The 27169-nt window shown below is 37.9% G+C and overlaps 2 protein-coding genes across 3 annotated transcripts in view; one reads left to right on the forward strand and one right to left on the reverse strand.

The window, feature by feature from the left end:
- LOC121858540 (dynamin-binding protein-like) overlaps positions 1-14225 on the reverse strand; it is a 32286-nt gene extending 18061 nt beyond the window's left edge. For both annotated transcript variants that reach the window (XM_042355030.1, XM_042355028.1), the window contains exons 1-10: positions 14102-14225; positions 12443-12589; positions 11989-12166; positions 9853-9971; positions 8829-8968; positions 5765-8085; positions 4747-4869; positions 4013-4167; positions 2015-2182; positions 382-552 (exon numbers count right to left, since the gene is read on the reverse strand). In XM_042355030.1, the coding sequence (XP_042210964.1) occupies positions 382-552; positions 2015-2182; positions 4013-4167; positions 4747-4869; positions 5765-8085; positions 8829-8968; positions 9853-9971; positions 11989-12166; positions 12443-12532 (3465 nt within the window). In that variant the 5' untranslated portion in view covers positions 12533-12589; positions 14102-14225. The remainder of the gene's footprint in view (positions 1-381; positions 553-2014; positions 2183-4012; positions 4168-4746; positions 4870-5764; positions 8086-8828; positions 8969-9852; positions 9972-11988; positions 12167-12442; positions 12590-14101) is intronic.
- Positions 14226-17760: 3535 nt separating this feature from the next.
- Positions 17761-24133, forward strand: LOC121858541 (exosome complex component RRP40-like). Its single transcript, XM_042355031.1, has 2 exons — positions 17761-18133; positions 22668-24133. Exons 1-2 carry the CDS (start codon positions 18123-18125, stop codon positions 23398-23400), a joined length of 744 nt encoding a protein of 247 aa, XP_042210965.1. The 5' UTR covers positions 17761-18122; the 3' UTR covers positions 23401-24133.
- Positions 24134-27169: the final 3036 nt, after the last annotated feature.

Consider the following 27169-nt stretch of genomic DNA (forward strand, 5'->3'; position numbering starts at 1 on the left):
CTTCAACAATATAAACAAACAATGATCATTAAGGTGCAAACCATCGCAACATACCCATAAAGTGCTCACAAGTGCACACGAGATGGGCTGTAAACTTAAAGACACTCCCAGTTGAAAGTCTAACAGAAATTGTTGTCAAAATATGTTAGGATGGTTCAGATCATCAAGTTAAGAATCAATATCTAATTCACTGATAAATACATAGAAACTTTCAAATACCTGTATAATTAAACACCTACTCCCTAAAATGAAAAATAAAAATCTTTTTACAAAATATGTTACTCAATTATGGAACCTAACACATGAAACAGCTTGGATATTGATCAGAGTATTCAACAAGATATGATGATGAAATTTAACCATGCATTATCACACCCTTACCTTTTTTAACAGGGGCTCAGCAGCAATGTTGTGGTTGGAACAATAGACCTTGTAAACTTCACAGAGTTCATCAGCACATAACAGAAACACACGACCCACCAGCAACTCCTCTTCAGTTTCAAATGCAACTTTATCTAACACTGATAAAAACTTCTTAGCCACTTCTACAACCTGCAATATATATTAATCCTGAGTTAATGTACGCTCTCAACACCTCCATTTAACATTTGTCATTATACATGCACATGATGGCTGAGCTATATGGTAAAGTTAAGTTACTATATTTGGAGATGGAAGAGGGAGTGAAGGACACACTAGGAGTGAGGTGGGATAGACATCCAGGAAGCTGCATGAATGACAGAAAAGCAAGGCACCGAGTAGTTCATGAGGATGTTGCAGCAGTGAAAGCAAATGGATGACAGTGAATAGGGAAAGTCTGTGTTTGTTCTTGGTTCTGAGCTATCCATTATATAGAGGGAGGTGGCCTGAAAGACTGACAAAAAGTTACAAGTCTCCTTCCCCAATCTTGGCAAGACTGTGACTGAGGATCCCATTTTAACATGGTGGAAAAGGGGATATATCCCTGGACCATCAAAAGTTTACCCCACAGGTACAAAACCATATAAATGGACAATGTAATACCCTATTAGCATTATATCATCAATCTAAATCATGGAAAATTATGATAAAGTACCTAAAAGATATACACTATTATAAAACCTGGCAATAAATCAAAACCTACATTTCAGAGACATTTTCGGATAAACCAACTAAGAATCATGTCACAGAAGCATGGTGAGTGAATAAACAAACTAACATAGTGCCTCAGCCTCGCTCAGTGCATTTATAATAATAATAGTATTGTTATAATTACAATTACAGTAATATTATCATTATATTCCTGTGAGCTGCACAATCACAACACAGCAGCCATCTATTGTCAAACCTCATCATCACTACTGAGAAATTAAAAAAATCGGAACCATGAGAAAAGTAGTCGATACAGTACACTTATAATACCACGAGAACTGAAAACCCGGACAGGGACACCATAACTGGGAAGGGAGAACCTGTACTGTACTGCATATATTATACAGTACATGATTACACTTCTTTACATCATTTGTAGAATAGAAAACTGCATCATCATGTCCTCATCTATCCCTGAAGCACTGTATATGTCCAGTACAATATGATGGAATGAATTCAGCAAGAATAATCACTACGTATAAGCAAATAACTAATTTTTATTTACAATTTTTTTTTTTGCATATGACAATAAAAGTAATTAGAAAGTTCCCATTAACAAAACCCCATTACAATTTTACTATTAAAACATTTTGATAACACAATTAATCCCACTTGGTCCCACTGTCCATGGAAGCCACTCTTCTTTCTACCAGTTTAACTACAATGGGAGAGAGGCCATTGAGTACTGACAAAAAAAATTTAATCAGTGTGTGAACCAAATACAATAGATGTAAATATAAAGCTATATCAATGACCAACCCTAGTGCCATGTCCTCCATATTATGAATGGTGATTACTTTATTACCATCTACAATGTTGACTATGTTCTATACCATGACTGTGATGATCCTTTAATGATGCTGCAACAATTAACACACCTCACCTGACAGATATTCCCCATTATTGTGTTGAGATTCACTGACTGAGATTCTTTCTGTGATGGCGCAAGACTAATCACTTGGATGAGAGCTTCGAGGTCGTGGATGTATTCATGCTCTGTAGTTACGATCTCCTTCACAAGCTCAAGTCGTTGATTTGCCCGTACCTTTGCCTGTCAAAATAAAGTTAAATACGTTATATACTGTAATGTATTATCAATATACCTTGTAATACTAACATTCTGACACTGAACCCACAAGTTTCCCACAGAGGTAATCCTTGAGCAATATGAGTTGGCTTAATACAGAGTGCTTAACAGGATGGACTAACTGCCTCTGTGTACACTTCAGAGAGTAACCTCCCTCTTGTCTTGCATCACCATGGAATACCATTTTGGTCTCATGGGTCACACGTTTAAAACATGATCCTGTGTTCTTAACTTTACAATATGCCCTCTATAGATTCAAATGAACAACACACACTGTCTTTCAGGTTAAAAAATTCAATCTACATACTTTATTTTTCTCTAAAACCTTTTCACATATGGACTGAGCACTTACCAGGCAATTAATAGCAAACCTTAGGAGAGGTGACGACCACTGTATCCATTCTGGCAGCTTAATTAGAACTGTTTTTACAGACTCCGGTAGTTTAAACTCTTGAAAAACTTTCTCCAGCACCCAGAAACTTTCTGGGGATGTGGGCTAGTGTCTGCCTGTGCAAAATGCATAGCTTAGACTCTTGGAAATTTTTCCCAGTAACAAGAAAAATTTTCGTGCATAAGGAATTTTTCCGGGTTTGAGAAAGTCGTCTGGATACTATACCTGGAAATCTCTCATCCCAGGAAGTGCTCTGCACCAACTGTTCCGGCTAACGGGGATATTACTACCAACAGCCTTAATGATACTTTCTAAACAAATGAGGAAATCCATTCATATTCTACCATTCATAGAAGTCAATTACATGTACAGAGGTGCAAGTGCACAGTATAAAACTTTCAGATATAAAGGTGTACAAATAAACATGGAACTGTATGTCAGGAAAAATTTTACATGAATACTCACAGCTTACAGGCAAATGAAGATGAAAGGCTCATCAATTGATTGTAAATTTCTTATAGCTACTTTGATGCATGTTAATTCCTAAGGGTGCCTATATTCTTGTTTAATTTTTCCCACACTTTCATGGAAGTCTAATTTTATCAATAAATAAGATATCATGACACTTACATCAGTCTTCATTGCTAAGAAATATATGATCAACGTAATATGTGTATATTTAGTGATGCTTGGATGTAAATACAGTCTCTCCTCGACTTACGACGGGGTTCAGTCCCGACGACCAGGTCATAAGTCGAAGTTGAAAATAATAAATAAAAATTCTAAAATGGGTGTCTCTTTTTCTTCTCAGCACCACGAGAACTCTCACTTTTATGTTTGCCAGCCATTATAAAGGGAATTACAAACAAAAAAAATTTTCATAACAGCGCGCTCACTAACGTTGGGACTCGAAAATACGTAATGTGAAAAATAACGGCCATGGCCATCGTATGTCCTGGTTGTCATAAGTCGAATATGTCGTAAGTCGAGGAGAGACTGTATTGTATCTGTTATTTTCAAACTATTCCTGCCATTTTCATGACAATAAAATATTTCTGAATTTGATAACAAGAAACAAATTTCTTTGTTAATTGCTTCATCTACTTCTTGTAATATTTATGTTTATGAGACTTGTTCTTGTATAATTCTTTACCTCCATCTGGTTTACACATACTGTACCTCTGTCAAAACAAACACAGCTTACATCCACTAGCCTTGCCACTAAAGGTCCAGTTTTCTATGCAGATGTACACACAGACCAAATCCATTCAGCTGGCAGTTTCCTCTCTAATTCATTATAAAAACCAGATATAGGGATACTGTATACTATACTGTTCTGTACTTGGTAGCAAAAAAAGTCTAACCTACAATACACAAACCAAATTGTCACCCGAAGTTCATACCTTTGCCTCAACATCCAGTGCAGAAGCTTCATCACTCTGAGCTCCCTCTGTCACACTCACATTAGTGTTGTCAGCACCACCAGCTGATCTTACTGACTCAGCCCTCATACGACTGCTTGAGGGAGCTGTATCCTGTAGGCTCACCATTTCCGACTCTGAAATAGTAAGTATCATAAAGGTGACGCCTTAACCTAGATATGATAGGAATATACTGTGTTCAAAACCAACTAAACTTTATCGATAGTTATATTTACTAACCTTTTAATTTAATTCCCCTAAATGTGAAAAGTTTCTTAATTTAAGAAATTACATTTAGATGCATCAACAGCCCTGACAATATCATAAAATGGTAAAAATAAAATGAAGTAGCTATTCTTGTACCTATACAGTATACGAATTTATCTTCAAATGAAAAACCTAAAACACCAAAGGAGAAAATGAATGGTCTTTTTCTATTTCATATTAATCACTATAATGTGTGTACTACTCATTACTCTGTGCTGGGTTCAATTCCAGGTTTGGGACAGATGTAAAAAGGGTGTTAACTAATGTGACCCTACCATATATGGCAGGTACTCTCCGAGTCCTCCAGTTTCCTCCTGTACTGTAGTAACAGTGGACAAGGAAGTTCATAACAAAGTAACAAAGAACAAACCAATCTCCTGAATGGGTAGTAAGCTACACTAAGCATTGAAATGACAAGAAAATTTTTAAATAAAACCTATAATACGTACCTTCAGGTGGCAGTGAATAGTACTCTTCCACCTCATCATAGAACATATCAAAGGCTTTTGGTGGTGGAGGCGGTGCTGGACGCTGAGGCGCTAAGGCGGGGGACGAGCTGCCATTATTTATTTCTGATCATGAAACAAACAAACAAAAATTGTTAGTTCATAAATCCTCTACATTAAGCCTTACAAATTTTCAAAATAAAATTCCACCTTTCATAAAAAAATCTTAAGTCCCAATTCTCTCTTTCAATGTCTGTTTTGCCTCCCTAACACCTTCCATCTGCATTCCTGTTTGAGTCTGCTTGTTGGTCCAATCCTCCTATTATCCCTTATACCCATCTCTTATAGCAGGGTGTCTTATAAGTCATTGTACCATTGAAAACATAGCAGATGAATGAAAATGGCAGAGAAATTAACACTTGAAGAAAGAGTGAATTTAATGTTCATGTACAGAGAGCCAGATGCACCATGCCAATCAGTTGCAAAAGAATTTAGTCATCAACACCTAAAATCTGTCATCTACCAAGGTCGTCCAAGAACCATAGAAAAATTAAAGCATAAAATCATAACTGAATGCAAGAAGATTAATGTATTTTGAAGCAGGTGGTGAAACATGTAGTAATATATTTTCCCCTCACAGTGCAGGAGTTATGAGTCATCTTATATACAAGAATGCCTTGAGGTTGATGGATACATTGTACATGTAATAAAAGTTTAATTACAAAAACCAAAAAGACAGAATGATGGTAGGACAAAAAACACAAGGTTCTCCGACTTTTGATAGTGAGGCACATACGGTAAGGTATAGACTAAATCAACAAGATGAAGTGGAAGTGAAATACTGAACTGTACTGTACTATCAAAAAAGTAGGTCAAGATTCTGTGTAAATATCGCTGAAGAAAAAGAACCATTAATGAACCAATTTTTTTCTCTTCATTTTTACTTCAAATAAACAATTAAATTTTGAACTAGTAAATAAAAAAATATTAGGGAAATATTAGCAACAAAATTTAACCTTACCAGTTGAGTATGTTCCTTCACTATCAGATGAAATGTGGGAGACGTCATCTGGGAAAGCTGCACTTTCACCTCGAGTTACTGAAGCTTTTGGTACTTCAGATTCTTCAATCTTTTTCTGGCGTACAATCTTTGATGGTTTAACTGTCAATCGAGGTTTCTGCACTTGAGCATAAACTGGCTCAAGTGAATCACGATGCTTGGAAGGTTTAGAGGGCTTCTGAACTTCTTGAAGGGGTTTAGCTACTGCTGCTGCTCCTTCTGTTTCAGTTTCCACATTGATTGTTGCCACTGTGTTTGTGGGACAAGTATTAGATTCTGAGGAGTAACTTCTGCTGATTTTTTTTCTTGGAGGAATTTGAGGTATATTCACAGACCTTGGAGATGCAACTGGAGGTTGAGATGTTGTGGGTGTGGTAGAAGTTGATGTTTTGTGAATCCTGCCTGCAACTGATGACATAGTGGCAGCATAAGGTTGTGTGACTTGGGTAGACTCTTTTTCAGAATCCTGAAAACCTGCCAGCATGCTAGTATCAGTGGATAACATGGATATTTTGTTCAGTTTAGATGGAATTGCTGCTGCAGGTGAAAATTTCAATGATCCTTCTCTAGCAATAGGTTGGTCACTTGTTTCTGGATTGTCCTCCCTTTCTGTGAAGATACTTTCACTGCCTTTCTTGTCAAACTGAACAACCTGACTACACCTTAAGGTAACATCTAAAGATGCCACATTCTTAGCCAATACAGGTTCAACATCTTGTTTCTTGATTGATCCAAAATCAGCCTTGTTATAAGATCGCCTCTTTCCAGAAGTGCTGAATGGAGAGGTGCTCCTCGATCGATCATGGACAGCGTCCTGAACGGGCAGCCTTGATTCTCGTTCAGTATCTGCACCTGGACCCAAGTTCATCTGTTGGGTATCAAGTTCCTTAGATACATCTGGACTTTCTTCTACCTGAATGGATAGATAATTTTGGGGGCACATCCCCCTAGAGCCAGTCATGTTTTCTACAATGACCCAGTTGTTATCTACATATTTCAGTATTTTTAGTATGTCTCCTTTCATCATGGACACATCTCCAGACTCCACAGCTTGGAAACTATACATGGCTTTAGCATGGCCCAAATGTGTTGCCTGTAAAATTGCTGCAGGTCTGGCTAAAAATAATTCCTCTTCATTGTGAAGACAATCTACAATGATATCAACATATGAAGTAGGGAATATGCCTTTAGAATCTCCAACACGACCTAAAGTCCAATGAGAATCTACGTGTTTCAAGAGATGAATAATATCTCCTTTCCTAAATGTTAGTTCATTAGGATACTGAGCCCTGAAGGAAAATAATGCCCGGCCATAAGGTTCTATACCCGTGTTGTCCTCATTGTAGCCAGGAGAAGACAGAGAATTGTAATCTTTAATTAAGTGGTTATTGTTAGCAGGCAAGGCTTTACTTTTACCACTCTCTTCCAAAAGATTTTTGGAAAAATAGTCATCCACTTTCTGTGATAATGAGTTGAGCACACTGTCATCTCTTATTTCTTGGACACTTGTAAAGGCACTTGGTTCAGGGTCATTCCCAAGAACACCAGCATCATCTGTGATTGACTGGATGTACCCACTTTTAGAGGAATCTGTATTATCTTGCAAAATACTCTCATATCTATGTTTTACATCACTTCTATTCTGTAAATCTGTATCTGAAAACTGTGATACTCCATTTGGAAATAATAACTTATCGTGGTACGACTTATCTGGAAGGACTGAGGGTTCGGGAATATTTCCATACCTAAGACTTTGGTTGGGAGAGGAAGGCGAGGCACTGGCTTGACTTATAGAGGGAGTAGTAAAGCTACTGGCATTATTCAATGACACATTTCCAGTCCCGCTGGAGGAAGAAAACACACCAGGCATATTTTGCTTAAAGTAGTCATCTTCAAAAATGTCAGCATTATCATCACTTTCTACAGTTTTCCAACGAGATGAAGTTTTGGACAGAATTACTGGCTCATCAAAAATTTGTCCTGACTGAGAAGGTGAGGCAGTAGAACCAACATTTGAACTAAATGTGGAATGATCTTTGGCAGGAGTGACATCTTCCACACTAGGCACAGGAGCTTCTGGGGTTGACAATGAAGGAGTATCATTAATGTATGTATTCTCCTGCAGCACACAATCAACACTCAGGCCAGGTTCTGCTGTACTACTTGATGCTACGTGGTTACTCTCATCTGGATACACAGCAGATGAGAAAGGCACTGAAGTTTCCTCTATAATATCCACAAAACTACTTGGAAAGGTGCCTGTTGCCCCATTGCTCTCTCCTCTGTTGAAAAAAGCTTTATTAAATATTATGTAAAAGCTTCTGAATAAGTGCAGAGCTATTTTCACGCACGCATGCACACACACACACACACACACACACACACACACACACACACACACACACACACACACACAGTCAGTCAGTCAGTTTGAAAACAATCATCTTTAAATCCCAATAAAGTGTGATCCTTAAAACACTATCCACTGGACCTCAAGAATATCAGGTACCCCCACTTATATCCCCTGATGATTTAAACACCATAATATCAAATGGCTAGATTAAGTTAGGTTTTGTTAGGTTAGGTTAGAATTGGGGTGTTTAATCATAAGGTGAAATAAGTAAGGATCCTACCCAACTGTTCACAATGCATGATCATAAAACTTTGCTAAACTTCAGTCACAAGGAGTTTTATGCCCATAATGACTCACTGTCACAAATCTCTTTCACTGTAATTTTGTTTCTGTCACAGTTAACATTATTGCCTCCTTACATAATACATTAAAAATAAAGCCAAGACTCATTTCAGTCTCTTGCATAATACATAATCATTCAATCATCTGTTAAAACTGCCAACAACTTAAGCAAGAATATGAACACATCATGTTTTGTCCCAACATTAAGTAGTGAGCTTGACCTCCAGTATGCTGCATTAAATAATGAACCTGGAATTTTAAAACAATCACATCCCCAAATTTAAAAAAATATAAATAAAATGAAAGAAAATAAAATAAACAGTCACTTACCTGTACCAATCTTTGTCCACCACATGTGTGATGTTTACTATATCACCGGCATACAAGTCCAGCTCTTCTGGAAATTGTGCACGAATACTCATGTTTACTTTCCCCTTCATCCTGACAGGTTTTTCAGCTGTGTCTTCTACCTAAAATGAAGAAATTGCACTATTTATCCTGAAATCCCATTTTATAACTAAGCATGAATCAAGCAATACAGTATATGAATTATCCAATGAATTAAGCAAATGAGTTCAGGAGCCAGAAATTCTTGATACTGTATTACTAACTGGAACTAATCTATTAATAAGTCTGTTTCTTCCTGCCATATCCTGTCAGCCAGGATACAATCAAGGCTGAATGTAATGAGTGTTAGTCATCACACCATAATTACTCCACAACCATCATTTTGACTGGTCACAAAACATTATCTCCCAGGTCCTTCCCCAGTCACAGCCCACCTCAGCCTTACCATTAGGCAGAGGGAGGGTAACTGAGCTACTTATTTTAGGGCTACCAGAATGGACACACTTCACATTAAGACAAATGACTACCTGAGGAAAACAGCTCAGGTCACAGATGGGTGGAGTTTAATTACTCTAATAATCTTGCTACAGACAAAAATACAGAAATACATAAGTACTGTACAAATGCAACATATACAAAATATGCTTAAATGAGCATCTGGCTTAGACATAGTTGCTTTTAATTTTGGTAGTTTGTTGTGATATTCCTGTCATCAATAAAGGATCATCATGTACTGGTGTGTGCCAGTATCACTTTGAATCATTTTCAAACTAAGGCTTAGGCAGGTGCAGCAGATATCTCTCACTGTTACACAAATTGAGATGGAATATGTTTATCCCCCCAAAAAAAAATAAACACATAAAACATAATAATCTACTTAATGACTAAAGGATAATTAAAAAAAAAATCATGACACAAATCCAAATTATATAAATCAATTACAATTTAACAGTCAAAAAAAGAGTACAAACACAAGAGTCTACAGAAGGTAAGAGTTGAGTCTCACCTCAATGATATCCTTGTTGATTCTCCATACAAAGTTGAGGGGGAATATACCTTTCTTGCCGTTGATTTCACCGCACCACCAGGATTCATCAATAGGGTTTAAACCAATGATAAAATCCCCTGAGGAAAAATCATATACTACAGTACAGTACTGAGAAAAATTCAAAAGAGTGGTTCTGTTTATCTTGACTAATGTGTCTACTGTATATTATATCAGTATTCAATTACTATACAAGTACACTAATTTGAAGAAATGTAATGGTTAAGAACTGCTAAACATATTGAATAACAGGGAAATGGTGCCCACCTGTTTGCCACCATGATGAAGGAAAAGCATCAAAGAGAAAGTAGAAAAAATAAAAGTACAATAAAAAATTGGCTGAACATAAGAAATACAGAAAGCCCAATAATAAGTAACAAAGATATCACTTTGTATTATCAAACTACAGATGGATTGGAGGGGGCCAAAAAAGTCACGCCTCGCACTGTTTTAAAAAAAAGGAAAAGTACTGTACAATAATCCATTCGCCATAATCTTTGATCCCCAGAACTTTCCATTACCCGGAAAATTAAATTTTAGTATTCCAAGAAATATCTCTCCATTCCAGGCCTTTCGAGCAATTGCATCATGTGCTGACACATGCCGAGTGCATGGGTGGGCAGGCTCAGAGCTCTTGTGCTCTGCAATTGGCTACTACTGTCATGTGACTGCATGGGATGCCTATGATTGTCTGATGTATCTCGCAGCCTATCTCCTCAAACTCTAGTATCATGACATACATAGTTAATTGTCTGCTTCCATTATACAAACTTGTTCACTCGATTGCTGCTGTTTTTAATTGTGATCCATGTTGTGCAGTACTGTATATTACTGTACCAGGATACTATTAGACAAGAGCACCGTTAAATTAGTGTTAAGACGTAAAAAGTGATTACAGTTACATACGTATACTGTAATGTACATTCAGTAAGTGTGAAAGTACTGTACATACAGTACTGTACATAGCAGAGTACTGTATACAGTACTGTACATAGCAGAGTACTGTATACAGTGTATGCCTACTGTAAGCTAGTGTGTAGAGGGTGCATGTACAGTACACAGTATACACGTACAATTGAGGAGAGTGACAGATAGCACCTGCTACAGTAAATGGTACAGGACAAAGGCAGGCCATACAGTACAGTACACCATTTGACCTGCCTGCATCAAAAGTTCAAGATGATATCATCTGCTGGTGATTAGTACAGTATAATATACAGTAGTATATTTTGTTTATTCACAATATACTGTACTGTACATGTTAAAGAGCACTTCCATAAATAAATACCGCTCTGTGTCTGAATGTCTGCAGTTAAGCCTCCGTAGCGATGGTGCTCTGTGCCAGATGTATAGTTCTGATGCCTGCAAAAACTTCGTTGACATAAAATTTTTCCGGGCATAAGAGAATTCATCTCAATACCTGGAAATCTCTCAAACCTAGTAACACTCAGCACCAATTGTTCCATCTAATGGGGATATTACTGTACAGTAAACCCTTCTTATTTGCGGGTTTACAATCTGTGGTTTTGAATATTCATGGCAAGCAGATGGTGGCTAGCTCATGAGCCTCTGTGAGAGTACTATGAGTCACCCCCATGAGCCCACAGCATCTCCTCTCCCTTGTTAGTACTCAACCATTGCCTGTGATGCACCATCTCTCGTGTTGTGTTCAAAACTTAAGTGTTTTTTGTGTGAAATGGCCCCTAAAATAATGCTTAGTGCTAGTGAAATGAAACATAAAAGGCAAGTGACTGATAAATTTTACCAAGAAAAATGAAATATTAAATAAGTTAAAGGAAGGAATGACTGCTGCCATCTGTAACCAGACTTCACCTTGCAGTATGTACAGTACACTCCATCAAGTTTCACGTTTCCACATACAAATATCAGTATGGGTGACTTAAGTTTCTCACACACAGTATAGCTAGGTACTGTATACAGTAGTGCACTATGGTAGTATAATTTGCTACTGTATTTGCGGTTTTGCCAATTCGTGCCATGCCTTGGAACGTAACCCCCAAGAATAACAAGGGTTTACTGTTCTGTACAACTCACTGGATGTAAACAAATAAATACATACAATGTAACTACATGTACCTCTGGCCATGCCAAGATCACCAGGTTGTGACGGCATGAACTCTGCCGAAGCTACAAACAGAGGAAGGTGTGGTGGGTGAGGGGGTATCTCTGTCTTGACCAACACACTTGAGGGGACACGACCAACTGACCCGCCTCCCTGGGCCTCCAGCCAGTGTCGGTCCACCACTGAGTGTATCTGCAATGAAGATGGTACCAGTAATTTACTTTACTTTCATTTATATTTAAAGTAAAGCATCAATTAATTGCTTGCAATGCCAAAAAATATATAAACTGAACAAGCACACAGCTAATAATAAAACAAAAAATACACATTATACAGTCAATTACATTTATTTACATGAAATTACAAAAGTTAAAGGCAGAGAAGAGCTCTTGATTTTGTTACACAAAACACCTAATGAACAGTACGTTTACTTACAGTATACAGTACTGTATACCAACTATCTCATACCTGCACCATATCATTTTTATACACTGTTATCTCATCTTCCAACACTCCAGAAAAATCAGTGATACAGCGACACACATCGCCGGCCTTCATCTTGTTTGTCTCAAGGTCTTGTAGACAGCTGGTCTCATGCTGTGGCTCAACTGATGACTGCAAACACAACAAAACTATTACACTTAATACTGATAGTGTACACAACTTCTTCAGATAAGCAAGTGTAAATGTCTTCTTCTCAAGAGAATATATTGATTAAAATGCTTATAGATTAGAAAATGAGGATTACACAAAGGTTAGGCATGCCAGTTTAACCACCCTAATGCTAACCTAACCCCCCCCCCCTCCCCAGGTAGTGTTAGGGTGTCTAATCATCAGGTGAAATAAGTTGGAGGTCCAAATCCTCATATGATCAGAAAAGTATGGTATGCACTGTGCTTGAATACAGCCATATGTAGTAAACTATTTCCTGTAATGTGTGTAATGTTACACACACACTGCTGCACACCCTTTTACACAGCTACTGAGGATTTAGAACCTTAACTTGTACTCAGCAGCAGGAGTAAGCAATACTGTACAGTACTAGTATACAGTACAGTAAAGTATTTAAGTTCTGAAATATACTCTTCATTCATACATACCTAATCTGGAACCACCAGTTTGTAAACCTAACCTAACCCAACAAGACAATAGAAAAATCAAGGGAACCTAAAGAAATCAAACCTGAATTCAAAAAAAAAAAAAAAAAAAATTTCCTACGAAAACGGGAGTAAGTGCATGTACAAGAGCATCATGCAACATCAACACTTCTAGTGATTGGCTCAGTAAGGAGTAAGCAATGTACAGTACATTATACAGAAGTGAAAATAACTCAAAAATATAAATTTCTTTTATTCATTCTTATATAGGGATATAAGGTATTATTTTATTTTCGGTCTTCCGGGGAATCTTAGGAATTTAATCCGCCCCCCTCGGGTTAAGTGAGATATAGTTCCTGGGTTCTATGGCTAGGTTAGGTTAGATATCTAAATGCAGGAAGGGTGTGACAAATGTGCTTATCTTCTCTGCCACCTGTCATATTTCTAGCTGACAACAGTAACAACATGACCATGGTAAGACATAAAATTTCTCTGCATAAAACACACAAACACTAATACACAGATTTTAATTCCTAGGGTAAATATGGGCTGTTCACTTTACACTCTCTGTCTCTTGTCATCTTACTAGACGTTGATCTATGGAACAAGTTATATTTATGCAAAATCGCTAAAACCTCTATTGTGAGTGCGTAGGAATATTAAATTATTACTTATTTTGTTTAGCTCACTATGTGCTCATTCACTCCCAACAAGCTGTTTTACTTTCCATCATGTGTGTGTTAGCTTATTAATGACCAACACACGGCATCACACAACACTTTAACGCATTGATGACTACTAACAGGAAGGAGTGGTTGTGTGTGATAAATGGTCTGACACCCACACACCGTCCAGCTTGTGACATCATCACCCACACGGGTAAACAAGAATATCAGCAATCACCAATTCAAGCAGTTTACCAACCACTGCCCGCCTCAACCCACCCCCCCAATTTGTGTTCCTTCACACAAGGAAATCCATTAGATGTGTAATACAGCGAGGCATTAAAAAATAAGATGAATAAACTCACCTTCCAACTGAAAGAGGGAGTGGCAGAGGGAAGCAACTGGCAAGCTAGAGATCATCACCTTTTGTTTACGTCCCTGACTGACTCGCCCCCGCCAGCTGGTGGTCCTCACTCCTCCTCCCGCTGCTGCTGCCTTCTACCGCGCCAAGTTCAAACCAAATCGTTTGAACCGAAGACTCCCCCACTTCCTCCGAGGCGTAGGAAGCTGGGCATCCGGGCATGGTACATTTGATAATTCTTGTGTGTGAGAATTATGATGTCACTGGCAAGGCAATTAGCTACAACTGGTGGCTGGGCCTGGAAATAACACCTGTATGCTTGCCAACGGTGCGCACCAGTGTCAATAGTCCCTAACTTTGACGTGATCGACCTCCCAAGTGGCTAACGAGACGATCAATTGCGAAAAAGATAAAATAAAATAAACTACACTAAAGTAAAATAATTGCTACAGCGTACAACCATAATAAAAAAGCAAAGAAGTTTACCCATAAAAAGATCCATTTTCTTTTAATGCAACAAAGAAAACGAATGTAAATAATCCGTTTCATGAATGAGTTTAAATGCGGGACTTAAATGACTTTGAATGAGATTAAAGGTGTTACCATAGTATTAAATGGCTAAAAAAACAATAATAATAAGAAAAAGAGGAAGAAGAAGAATATAAGTCTTTTGAGAAGCAAACGTCATAGAAGAAAAGTGTCTTAGAATTGTCCGAACTATTGAGTGGTGTAATAATAATAATAATAATAATAATAATAATAATAATAATAATAATAATAATAATAATAATACTGTAATAATAAATTATTACTATTATTTTTATTAACTATGTAGTTTATTCGGGACAGAGTTATATTTAGGAAATTAACCTTACCTATAAAAAATTTAATAATAAAAATTTCACATAATGGAACTTCAGTCAATATGTTAGGTAAGGTAGGTTTGGTGGTCACAATAAATTAAATTAGATTTGGTTAGGTTATGTGAGCTTAGGTTAGATTATGATAAGTTATGATTTGGTTATAGGTTGTATTCACTCTAACCTCGTCATTGATAGGTCTCTCTTCACCCACAGTTGGCAAAGAATGGGCATGCACAGTACTGGCTCCTGAGTTACTACTCCCATTACACGAGTGATGTGTTTCTATTCCATTATATCCATTTTTCGGTACAGAGAAATAAATCGTTGCAATGCACATTTTATTAACTAGACAACATATATAATCAATGTATACGCCTTAATTATATTTGTAAAATAACAGTACTAAACGGAGGTTGAATGTTAGCCCATTTGTATTGACTAATTTTACACACATCACTCTGGGACGTCACCAGTAAATTAAATGATAGTCGGGGACGTTACTACTCATGCAATAAAACAAACAGACATAAAGAAACTGCAGACACTTCAAAACTTTAGCCCTAAGGGATGTATATAACATCAGATATCCTGACATAGTCACCAACTGTCAACTACACCAACGAGCGCAAATAGTTCCCCTAAACGTTCACCTACACCAACACTCAAAAAGAATATGGACAAAGTTAGAAGATATAGAGACAGGACCAATCAAAGAATGGATGGAAGAGATAGAAGAAGGAAGAAACAGAGTATTGGGTTTTATATCTAGAAGTGTAAGTAATAAGAGTGCAGAGGTCTTATTGTAACTATATCTTGCGCTAGTCAGGCCGCACCTCGATTAAGCGGTTCAGTTCTGGTGCCCTTATTATAGAATGGATATCAATTCACTAGAGTCGGTGCAGCGAAGAATGACGAAAATGATTCCGGGACTTAGAAACCTTCCATATCAGGATAGGTTAAAGAAACTAAACTTGCATTCCCTAGAAAGACGAAGAGTGCGGGGAGATATGATAGAAGTATTTAAGTGGGTGAAAGGAATCAATAAAGGATATAGATAAAGTTCTTATAATATCCGAGCAGGATAGGACTCGGAGCAACGGATTTAAGTTGGATAAGTTTAGGTTTAGGAGGGAGATAGGAAGAAACTGGTTTACAAATAGGGTGGTGGACGAGTGGAACAAGCTTAGCAACTTTGTAGTAAGTGCTGGAACGCTGGAAAGTTTCAAAGGGAGGCTGGATAGATTCATGGATGATAGAGAGTGGTAGTAACTCTCGACAGGAGCTGCCATGCACAGGCCAACCGGCCTATTGCAGACTCCTTATTTTCTTATGTTCTTAAGAAGAGAACACACGTGGTTCCCTCGCAGTAAAAGAAGAGCCCTCGAACCCACACCAACTCCACTCTAATGAAAGAATGTAACGTTAACCCATTGACAACCTTGGTAGCCCTACCACTTACAACATTAGATCATAAAAAGACGGGATGTTCTTAGCGGAAACACAAGTACCTGCCCTAGACTCCCCACCATTGGCTAGGACACAAGACACGAAAATGTAAGGCATAAAACTGCGACACTTGTTAAACATACAAACACCTAACATAAATATAACACCTACGACGAAAATTAGCTGAAACACAAACATGAGAAAACAGAAGCACTTGGGTTGAGCCCCAAGACCTATCATCCTACTACTACTTTCCAATTTCCCCACCTTTCTTCTTGCACTATCCACCAACCCCAAGTCCCTCCTAACTCCACCGTCATTCTTCAAGTCCAGTTCCCGTACCACCAATCTACGCACCAGCATCAAGATCTCTTCACACTTTACTTCACCCATCGATTCGATTTGAAACAAGGACAATACTACTAAATTTTTCATATAAGATCATTCACTTTTATTATATGTAAGAGGATAATATTTACATAATAACATAGAAAACGCAAGAAAGTTTGTTTAAGTAGTCGTAATATTTACTCAGAAAATTTAATTCAAGGAATTATTGTTGTTAATGGTGTTTCGGTGTGCACTAGTTGAGACTGTGTGTGAGAAGGACCTAGGTGTGTATGTTGACAATGAGCTGAAGTTCTCGGGCCATTGTGAGAAGAAGGTAAATCAGGCAAATAAATTATTGGGTCTTATAAGAAGGTCGTTCAGATATCTAGACGGTCTGTCCCTCGTGACGATCTTCAGGAGTGAAGTGCTTCCCCATCTGGAGTACTGTCACCCCATCTGGTCCCCGAGATATGCTAGGGACTGTCAGTTGGTTGAAAATGTTCAAAGGAGGGCCACCAAACTGGTGCCTGCACTTCGGCACCTCAGCTACCCTGAGAGATTGGAGCGCCTGAACTTGCCTAGCTTATACTACAGACGGGCAAGGGGGGACCTAGTTGAGGTGTATAAGTATCTCAGGGGCACTACTCAGTTGAGTGTCCTTACTTGAAGCTGGCGGACGCTCGCCCCACAAGGGGTCACAGCTCAAGATTGAAGAAGCCGCAAGTCCAGAAAACCGTGAGGGCAAACTTTTTCGGAGTGAGGGTTGTAAACTCTTGGAACAATCTACCAGAGAGTGTTGTGACGGCACCGAGTGTGAGCTCTTTCAAGAGAAGACTTGACCAACACTGGAGCGGGTTCAGGTACATTCAGGAGCTGGTGTATGCCCAGTATTTGCCAACAGTGCGTGACAGAGACGTGACCGATCGCCCGGGCGGCTAGCGAGCCGATCTTTTGGTGAAGAATATAAATGAAAAAAGACGTGACCAATCGCCCAAGCGGCAAACAAGCCGATCAGTGGCGAAGAGGATAAAAGTAAAAAAAGAGTCCTGGGACTCGTGAGAAGGGTGTAATTATCCACCAGTGTGAGTGTGACCCATGATGTGACTCTATCAAACATCCGGTTTCCTCAAGTTGTACTAACAATGGATAATAGAGTTGATAAGAAAGAACAAACCAACCGCCCGAACGGTTAGTAAGCTGATAAGTGGTGAAATAAACAAAAAAGAATAATAAAATAAAAATTAAACAAATATCGTTAAAAAATGAAGAATCCGTTCTCAGAAACTTCCTTCTAATCCACACTACGTCGACCTCAACCACCCACAACAACAACAACATGTGCTGAGATATAATCCACGAGCTTTGGAAATTAATTCTGAAACAAAAATGAGTCAAGAGTGAGTGTGTTTGTTGATATAATAAGGTGTCTGTTAGATCTGTGTATCAAATATGTGACTGTAACATAAACTGAAATGTCTGTGGTGTGTAAAGTACAGTAGAGGCAAGGTCTTGGTTGAGCTGTAGACGAATCACTGTTAAATCTCTTAGATGTATTTTTCATTGTAATTTAGTATTTGAAAGTACTGTAATGTAATTAGTAAATGTCCAGAATAATCTGTGGACTTCATATAAGGTTTGATTTATTCGAGATTTATTTTACTAAATTGCTTCGGTGCTCGGTATGCATGACAACTGCAGTTCATCCATAACACCAACTTTAGGAAGTTTCTCTGAAGAAAATATTGGGTTAAAGATTTGTTTGAGGACAACCACGGAACCCCATATTGATTTGTATATAGAGAGATGAGCAAAAAACAAAACAAAACTATATAACTTAGTGAGGTCTCATTTTCACTTTAAAAAAATGCAATTTTTATAATACAAGGTGGGCAGCACCTTAAAGTAGGTGTAAATTCTGGGGTAAAAACTTGCAGAAAAAAACAAAACAAACCTAACCTATTACAGAAAACTTAAAAAATGTCTAATATTTAAGAACAGGGACCCTGATTAAGAAGCTGAGTTAGGAAACTTATCAAGAGAAAAAAAAATCTTCAGTTTATCAACAAAATACCGTAAATGGTGGAGGAAATAAAGTTTTACCAAACAAAAACGATCATCAAAAATGTAACGACTCAAATACTGTACCATTATATGTCTAATTTAACCTAACCAGAGAAACCAGAAGGACCTGACCTAACCTCCTATCTGCCCCCCTATACCCCTAGGTGTGTAAACCCTACCTAACCTAACAAGACAAAAGAACAACCAACGGAACTAAAAACAAAACAAAACTTGAAATCGAAAAGTAAAAAAAAAAAAATGAAAAATAAAAATTTTCGATGAAAATGCTCTAGAGTACAGTATTCTTATTTTTGTAAGTTGTTCCTCTGATGTATGAATGTCGTCAAAATTTTTTTTCAGTTGAAAGTTTGCCGCACTTCAGGAATCATGTGTTCTATCAATCTGTTCCAATTGTTTGACATTGTGTCCAATGAGAAGAAAGTTAAAGATTTCTCATTTCAACTGTGGTCTTCTATGTGCCTTAACCCCTTGTGTATGAGGTCCTCTTTGAGCTAAATAAAATTATGTGGCCTTAGCCAAATATAATATTAAAAGTGGTATCCCCATAGTGAAGGGGTTAGTGGAGATAGTCTACTAACTGTTCCTCTCTGAGCTGAATAAAATAGTCTGGTGTTAGCCAAATAAAATATTAAATGTGGCATCCCCATAGTGAAGGGTTAACTATGAGATAAAAACAATATGGTACAGTATTTGATGGCGGTTGGAGGAGCCGCATCTGTTATCACAACATAGAAGAAATTGTAGAATTTACAGTATATCACACAAAAAGTACTGTATTGCTCAGGCACTTTTCAATATTGTCATTAGGAAAGAGAGCATTTATCTTCTAAGTGATATGTCCTGTAGTTAGGAAGAGATACTAATACAAATTATTACCCAGGTTTTTAATACAGTATAGCTTGTGTGAAAAAAATACTGTATATACTCTATAGAGCTTATTTCTGTGTTTACTAGTAATGTACCGATTAATGATCATTTGAGATTCTTTATCAGGTTAGGATTACACTTAACAACAGGCGTGCAGGTTAACCAGGTACAGTACCTAACAAAAAATATCGGCAATGCTAAATGATGGTTTTTTCACCTGAACCTGAACTTAACATTTCTTTGCATATTATAATTGTGTTTTTACCTCAGAAAAAGGCCAAAAAGTTGAAGAGGAAAATATTTCTTGTATTACAGATACAGTATAATTTTTATGATTCTTTCCGTCCTGAGCACTAATCTACGACTGGGAAATCTGAGCCCCAGTACTACTTCTTGTTAATAAATACTTATCAGTGACTGACCGAATGCTATGCAACTTTTCTTTATAAACTGAAATACAATACTGTATTAACTCTTACCTAATAAGCAAACCTAACCTAATCTGGAAGTTTTCGTGTGTATTGAAAAGATGATGCTGGGAAGTTTTCTTGTGTAACGGCAGACTAATACTGCGGAAACTATAAATCCTTGTCCTTTTTGGGGACAAGATTGTATCACAAATAATGTATATATTTCCTGCTTGTTCATGAGTATAAATGGAAACATTAATGTGGATGAAACATTCTTGCTCATGTAAACCATTGAAGTGGAAAGAAATATGGCCTCGGGTGGGGGGGGGATTCCAAAAGTGCAACTCCTTCCCCAATTTGATTTATTCTTGCAGTGAGAAGTAAGTTTTCTTTATTAGATGTTATTCGTTAGGTAGTTGGTTAACTCAGACCACTATCTCACCCAGGTGAGATAGGGCGGAAAAATCAAAGATGTTATTGATCATATTCATCCACAAGAAATGTGATCATACACACCTGAGCAAGCCTCAGCCAAACTACAAATGAAAGGTAAACCCAAGTGCAGATCCTGGGGAGGGTCCTGGGGGTTCGGACCCCTCCTTTTCACCTGAAAATTTCAATACTTTTTCTTTAATGCAGTATTGTACTCAGGCATTTTTGTATAGTAAAAAGCACTTCCAGTACTATTGACTTTAGAATATCTCCTAATCTCCTAATATCAAGTGCGCATGGCTTCAAAATGGTCTCAAAATGCCCATGATATTGGGTGGGCTCGCTTTGCTTGCCATGTTCCCCCACCCACAACTTCTTGGACCCCCTTTTGATATTCCTGGATCTGCCCTTGAAACCATCATTGAACTTTAATATCAGAAACAAACCTCCGAGTTCTGTTAACTTTTGTTTTTTTCGTGCTAAAGTCAGACGTAGTTCATTGATATAATTTTTAATTCGTTGTAGCGATGATGTTAGGTGTTGGAAATTAATTTCTGACTGGATTTACTGTACCACATTTACCTCATTAATTTGAAAAGTAAAATTTTGCAGCAGCAACAATGAAAGCCTTTTTGAATATTGGTTACACAAATCCAATCCAATTTTATGACATTCATTACTGTACATGCTTTAAAAGGATCTTTGGGATCACATGAAGATTCACTACAGCAGAAAACTGTCATATAACAATTATTGTACTGTATGGTATATTTCTTTTGACACAATGAAATTGTAGTACAATGTACTGTATGATGTGCGTGTGTTTGTATAGTAATTACAAGTGAACGTGGGCCCTTCGTGCCTGGTGAAAGTTTGAACGCTCGTGCTTGGCTAGCGCGCAACCGCACAGTATATATTATTCTGTACTGTAGCTCAACCTTGCTCAAATGAGACATAATTCAGTGGTGGTTTTTGTCACTTTGTTAAGAGGTGTCAAGGCCATAACCTCCCTGCTATTTTCTTAACAATGATTCTGTCACTGAGAATATTGTGTTATTTAGACACATTTGAAGGATCATGTGAAGATTAAGCACCCAAACTTATTTCACCTGATGAATAAACACCTTAACACTACCTGGGGTTATGTTGTGGTGTTAAATCATCAGATAAAATAAACTGAGTGTTTAAGCTTTATATGATTTCTTTTGAAATTCAGTACAGTGGTCCCTCGGTTAACGAACACAATTTGTTCCAGAAGATTGTTCGTTAACCGAAACCATTGTTTCAATGGGATTTTGGGTAATTGGTTCCAGCTCACCGAAAATTACATACAAAGTAAAAATCAATGCAATAAAGTACACTTACTTTGAGGTGTGTACGTAGATGGCTCCTGGTTGATGATGATGATGATGGGAATTAGAAGTGGGGGTGGAGGAGAAGGAGAAGTAAAGGAAGTGGGGGGTGGAAGAGAAATTACCCCATGTTTCATGCTATCATTTCACCCATAAAATTTTAAGTTAACTATGTGTAATTCAAGATTATTTTCTTTAAATCAACACTGCACTATATATTGTCAATATGTAAATAAATTTCAGAATGACCAGTAATTGTACTGTAAAAACGTATAAATAGTTTATGTTCAAGAGAGTCTCAAGCAAGATGTTACCTCTACTGACCAGAGATACAAACTGACACCTGTTTGGTGAGTTGAGTGGCTGTTTGGCGCACTAAAAACTAGTTTCCTGTACTTCAATTGTGTTAAATAATTGTTAAAATGACTAAATAATTTAATATAAAACTTGGAAAATTATTGAATAGTACAACCTTCTTGATATTTACTCAAATGGGAACGAATTTAAGCCCTAGAACCGATTACTGTATTGGCGGACTAATATCCCAGCTGGTGAGCAAGCGAAAACATGTTGAGAGGAATTCGTTAATCACATTTTTTTCGTTAACCGAATTGAATAATCTTATGGAAGGTAATTTGTTAACCGAAATTTTGTTAATCAAGGCGTTCGTTAACCGAGGGACCACTGTACTGTATGTTAAATCCATAAAACTGAGAACATTAAAGCTAAGTTGTTGACTTTTATGTTTTATGTCCTATACTAACCTGTGTTCTTATCTTTGGATGTAGGGTAGCTGGAGTTGAGGTCCTCAAAGTGGTTCTTCCAGGGGATGAGGTCCTACAGTATAACCCTGACAGAAACAAGGAACGTATCTTTATTGGCCCGGGATTACGGTGGGAGGACAACGTAATCCGTGCAACTAGACCTGGACTTTTGAAGAAGACATTAAAGAGGCTATATTATGTTGACTCACATCAGAAACGCTACATTCCACAGAAGAGGGAGTTTGTCATTGGGACGGTTTTGAAGAAAAAGGGTGATAATTATATAATAGACATAGGAGCAAGTGAGCAAGCAACTATATCATATTTGTCATTTGAAAATGCCTCAAAAAAGACTAAGAAAGAAATGAAAGTGGGTGACCTTATTTTTGGACAACTTCTGGTAGCTAACAAAGATATGGAGCCCGAGTTAGTGTGTATTGATACGTATGATAGAGCTGTAGGCATGGGGCCCCTTCCTGAAGGTGGTCTTTTGTTCAACGTCTCGTTACACGTTGCTCGACTGATTGTCAATCCCAAAAATTCTTTCCTTCTGACCATTAGCAAGATGTTTAAGTACACAATAGTAGTAGGTTTTAATGGACGCATCTGGGTGAAGGCCAAAAAGCAGGGTGAAATGGTGGCTATCATGAACTGTATCCTGATGTTAGAGGTGATGACCTTGGAGGAAGCTAATGAAAATGCTCTGAGAGTTTTGTCATCATTTTCACAGCATAATTCAAAGGAGGCGACATGCTAGGAGCTGTGTGTAATTATGTGTCTATCAGTTTTTATACACATAGTATATACATGTGTAGACAATATTGTATGCATTACAGGGATAATTGCAACATATATTACTGTACTGTAGTTTTTATATACGTACAGTTCAAATTTTACTTTTCTTGGTTTCCTAATTCAGATTGAACTTTGCATATTAACCAATTATGAAGATAAATCATAATATAAACTCTAAATTATCAGAACCTATCTACTTTAGGAAGGAATAGTTTGGTTATGATAAGCTTGGAAAACAGATATTAAGAAAAACAGTAAATTTTGCCAGTAGTACTGTATGGTACTGCATGCACTAATATCCAGTTTTACTTGTGTTTTAAGACTTGGGTGGATTTTTATCCCTAAAATGCAGTACCATTTTTATGGATATATACAGTACCTGCACAGTATACTTGTACTGTATTACAAATTAAAGAGATATCCATATTGTGTTGCATATATTGTATTAATGGCTTCACCTGTGGAATTAGTGATTTAGTTTATAGGTAAACCTGTCATGGAATTCGAATTCATTATTTCACTGTGAAAAAATAGGATATCATTGTTTATAAAGCTAATGTGCCTGTGCATAAACTGACAGTAATTTATATACCCTGCACTGTACTGCAGAGTACCATCAGACTAATGTTTGTAAAGTTACTGATGACCATTTTCTGCATTGAGTGGAGATGATGTTATTAAAATTTTAGATTTGATATGGCAGTGTTTTTCTTCAGTGACCATGTGTTTTACCTATATACAAGGTGTGAACAGAATGTTTAATGTATGTATAACCATCTTTGATACTGAACCAGAGATGAGACTGACTTTATATCCCAGCAAAAATTTAAAGTTGCATGATAAAGTTAATATAGTATGAAATTATTGATTGAATATGAAGAATTAAAAATAGAATACAACTACTGTACTAGATCTGTCATTATTTCGAATACAGTATCCAAATATTAAAGCCATGCTAAGCTTCAGGAGAAGAACACTTTTCTAGCCACTTTCCATCTTAAATTTTGTGCTATGAATCGGCCTAATCGGCTGGTTGTGGTAGGCTACGTACCAGCCAATTCAGCTGCTAGCTCAAATTTCGTGCTGTTGACAACATTGGCTTGGTTTCCACTCGATGGTAAGAATTCACATCAGTTGCTGAGAGCTCTAGAGCTATGATTATCTATGATTGTCAACAATACACTGCCAACTTGGGTGAATAACTGAATAATATTGGCTGGAATGTAAAAAGCACCGGAAGTGAGAATTAATGTTATGGATTAATGGAATAGTGAGGGGGGTTGTCTCCTTGTGTGATGGACAAAACTGCTTATACAGTACTGTATTGTGTGTACTGTCAATCTTTAGCCTTTTACATTGTGAAATATTGTACCCTGCCATCTCGGGTGAATACCCTGTAAATAAATGCTATTTGGGCTGTGACCCCAATTTTGGTGACATAGATTTTTTATTTATTTTTAAATAAAAAGTAAACACATTAAAATACTTAAGAATTATAATATTTAAAGAAGAAACTATGTGTGGAGTATGGACCGAGTTCTCTATGTACCTATCCTCCCTTTCACAATTTTTTGGCATCCGCCTCTGGTGGGAATAAAAAACGTGCAGGAACTGAGGATCATTATTATGGATTGGCAATGTGATAGGTTTGTATCTTTTTGTTATGGACAAAAAATGTCTACAAGCTGCATGTACTCTACAGTATTATGTTTTAACTTAAATTTTAGCTTTGTCCTCGGTGAAATATAATTGAAAGTGGATTTTTGTGGAGGGAGACAGGTTTGGAAGTTAATTTAGGCTAAAGACTGACATAAAACTTGCAAATACTGTACAATATACAGCTAGCGCCTTCGTCGATGCTGTCCTAAGCGTCGATGAAATCTAAATTATCAGTCAACCTGTAAGAAAAACTACTAGAATTCTTGCAAATAGAAATTTGGATAAAGAAGTTTTTATACGTGAATATATCTAGCAGTCCAAGTGACGATACTGACAGTATCTGAAGGAAAAAGGTCTGTGTCAAAAGTGAACCATGCAGTCAGACCAGTGGTGTGTGATGACGCTTGGAGGTAGAATTTTGGGTAAAATTTATTAGATATAAATGGCCAAAATGCTTTGAAAATGCATTATAATAAGTATCGTGTACATGTACTATGAATACATGTGTAACCTAGTGCCAGTGTGGCATATATAGGGGGGAACCAAGGCTGAATGGCACTCTAGTAGGGTGGATTTATGCGAAAATCGTTCAGAGCTGGCAAAAAGTGTGAAATTTGGTATGAAGTTACCTTTTGCCACGTAGAAACATATCCAGGTTGGGGACACTAGAATCTCACTCTGGCAACCATTTTGAGCAAATTCAAAATGACTGCCTCAATTTCACAGCCTTAATCACAAACTGACATATATCTCAGGAACAACTGGGCCGATTTTGATGATCTTGGTCTCATATCTTATAGTTTTGAGAATACCTGATCGATATAACCTTCAGAATGATTCAAAGTTCCATGATAATTCAAGGTCAAGGTCATATTTAGCCCTAAAACACTCGTGTATATAGGTATACAATGTACAGTTGCAGACAGAACTCTCTGAACACTTGGCATTATCTGGCATCTACTTCTGGATGATATAATTGGCTAATTTACATCTAATGCTGTTTTTCGTCGCATTACGTCAGAACCACAAAATGGGAGAAAAGCCCCTTTTTATAACAAAGAAAAATCTAAGAAAATATAGTACAGTACTTTGAAAATCTAATCTCTCCTCACCTAATGATCCTCATGTACTCCAGCTCCTGCCAAGTGTCCAGGGAATTTTGTCCTCAACTGTACATAGAGTGCAATGTATTATAGATAGAGGTATTGTAGTGGATTTCTCCCCTACAAACGCTGTTTGTCGCTGAGTAGCCGACCCCACCAATTCCCCAGTGTATGCCTCGTGGTCTAGGTCAACCAGCGCCGCCATACATCACGGAGCGGGGGTCAACTACTAAGCCACGCCTACCCCCCGCTATTTAAGACCTGACCTCGTAGTGACCTGCCTCTTTCTACCCACACCAACCAGCCAGCAACACACCTCCTCCTCCGCCGCTGCCTGGCGGCCCTCACTCCTCCTCCGCCTGCCTGGAGGTCCTCGCTCCCGCCGGCGAGCATGGCGACCCACAAGCTGTCCTTCTCTGAGCGTCCTCACCAACCAGCTCTCTCTACATCACGCTTGTAACCATGCTGCCTTCCCAGCACCAAGCTGCATTGTACATCCAATACAACATGTATATAGAGAGCACATTGTGAGTTTCCTTTCTCCATTCCATCCTGAGTGTGAACCAAACATCATACCCCACAAATGGTGACTCCCGGAGATTCGCACTCACACAGGATGGAGGAGAAACTGATCACGCTCCCAGTCTTCAAGCAACATGGAAGACTGGCTTATCCACCCAGAAGCAACTCTCATCGGCTCTACAGCTACTGTCTCTACACCTCAGGTTAGACACCCTAGAGCAGCTCTGCTACTCTAAGCAGACAGTCCCTCCTCTTTCGACCCCAGCACACCCGTCCTGCCTCAGACGCCGACCCCAGCCCAGCAGTAACCCCTGCCGCCCCTGATGCGGCCTCTGTTCCTGAGTGCGGACCCACACACCCCTCTTTTCTCCCTCAGGTACTCCCTGCTAATGTCCTGCACCCTGCTGCTGTCGTGGACCCAGCTGCTGTCACGAGCCCTCATCCGCT

Source organism: Homarus americanus, unplaced genomic scaffold (assembly GCF_018991925.1).
Source record: "Homarus americanus isolate GMGI-L3 unplaced genomic scaffold, GMGI_Hamer_2.0 scaffold19066, whole genome shotgun sequence".
NCBI classification, from domain to species: domain Eukaryota; kingdom Metazoa; phylum Arthropoda; class Malacostraca; order Decapoda; family Nephropidae; genus Homarus; species Homarus americanus.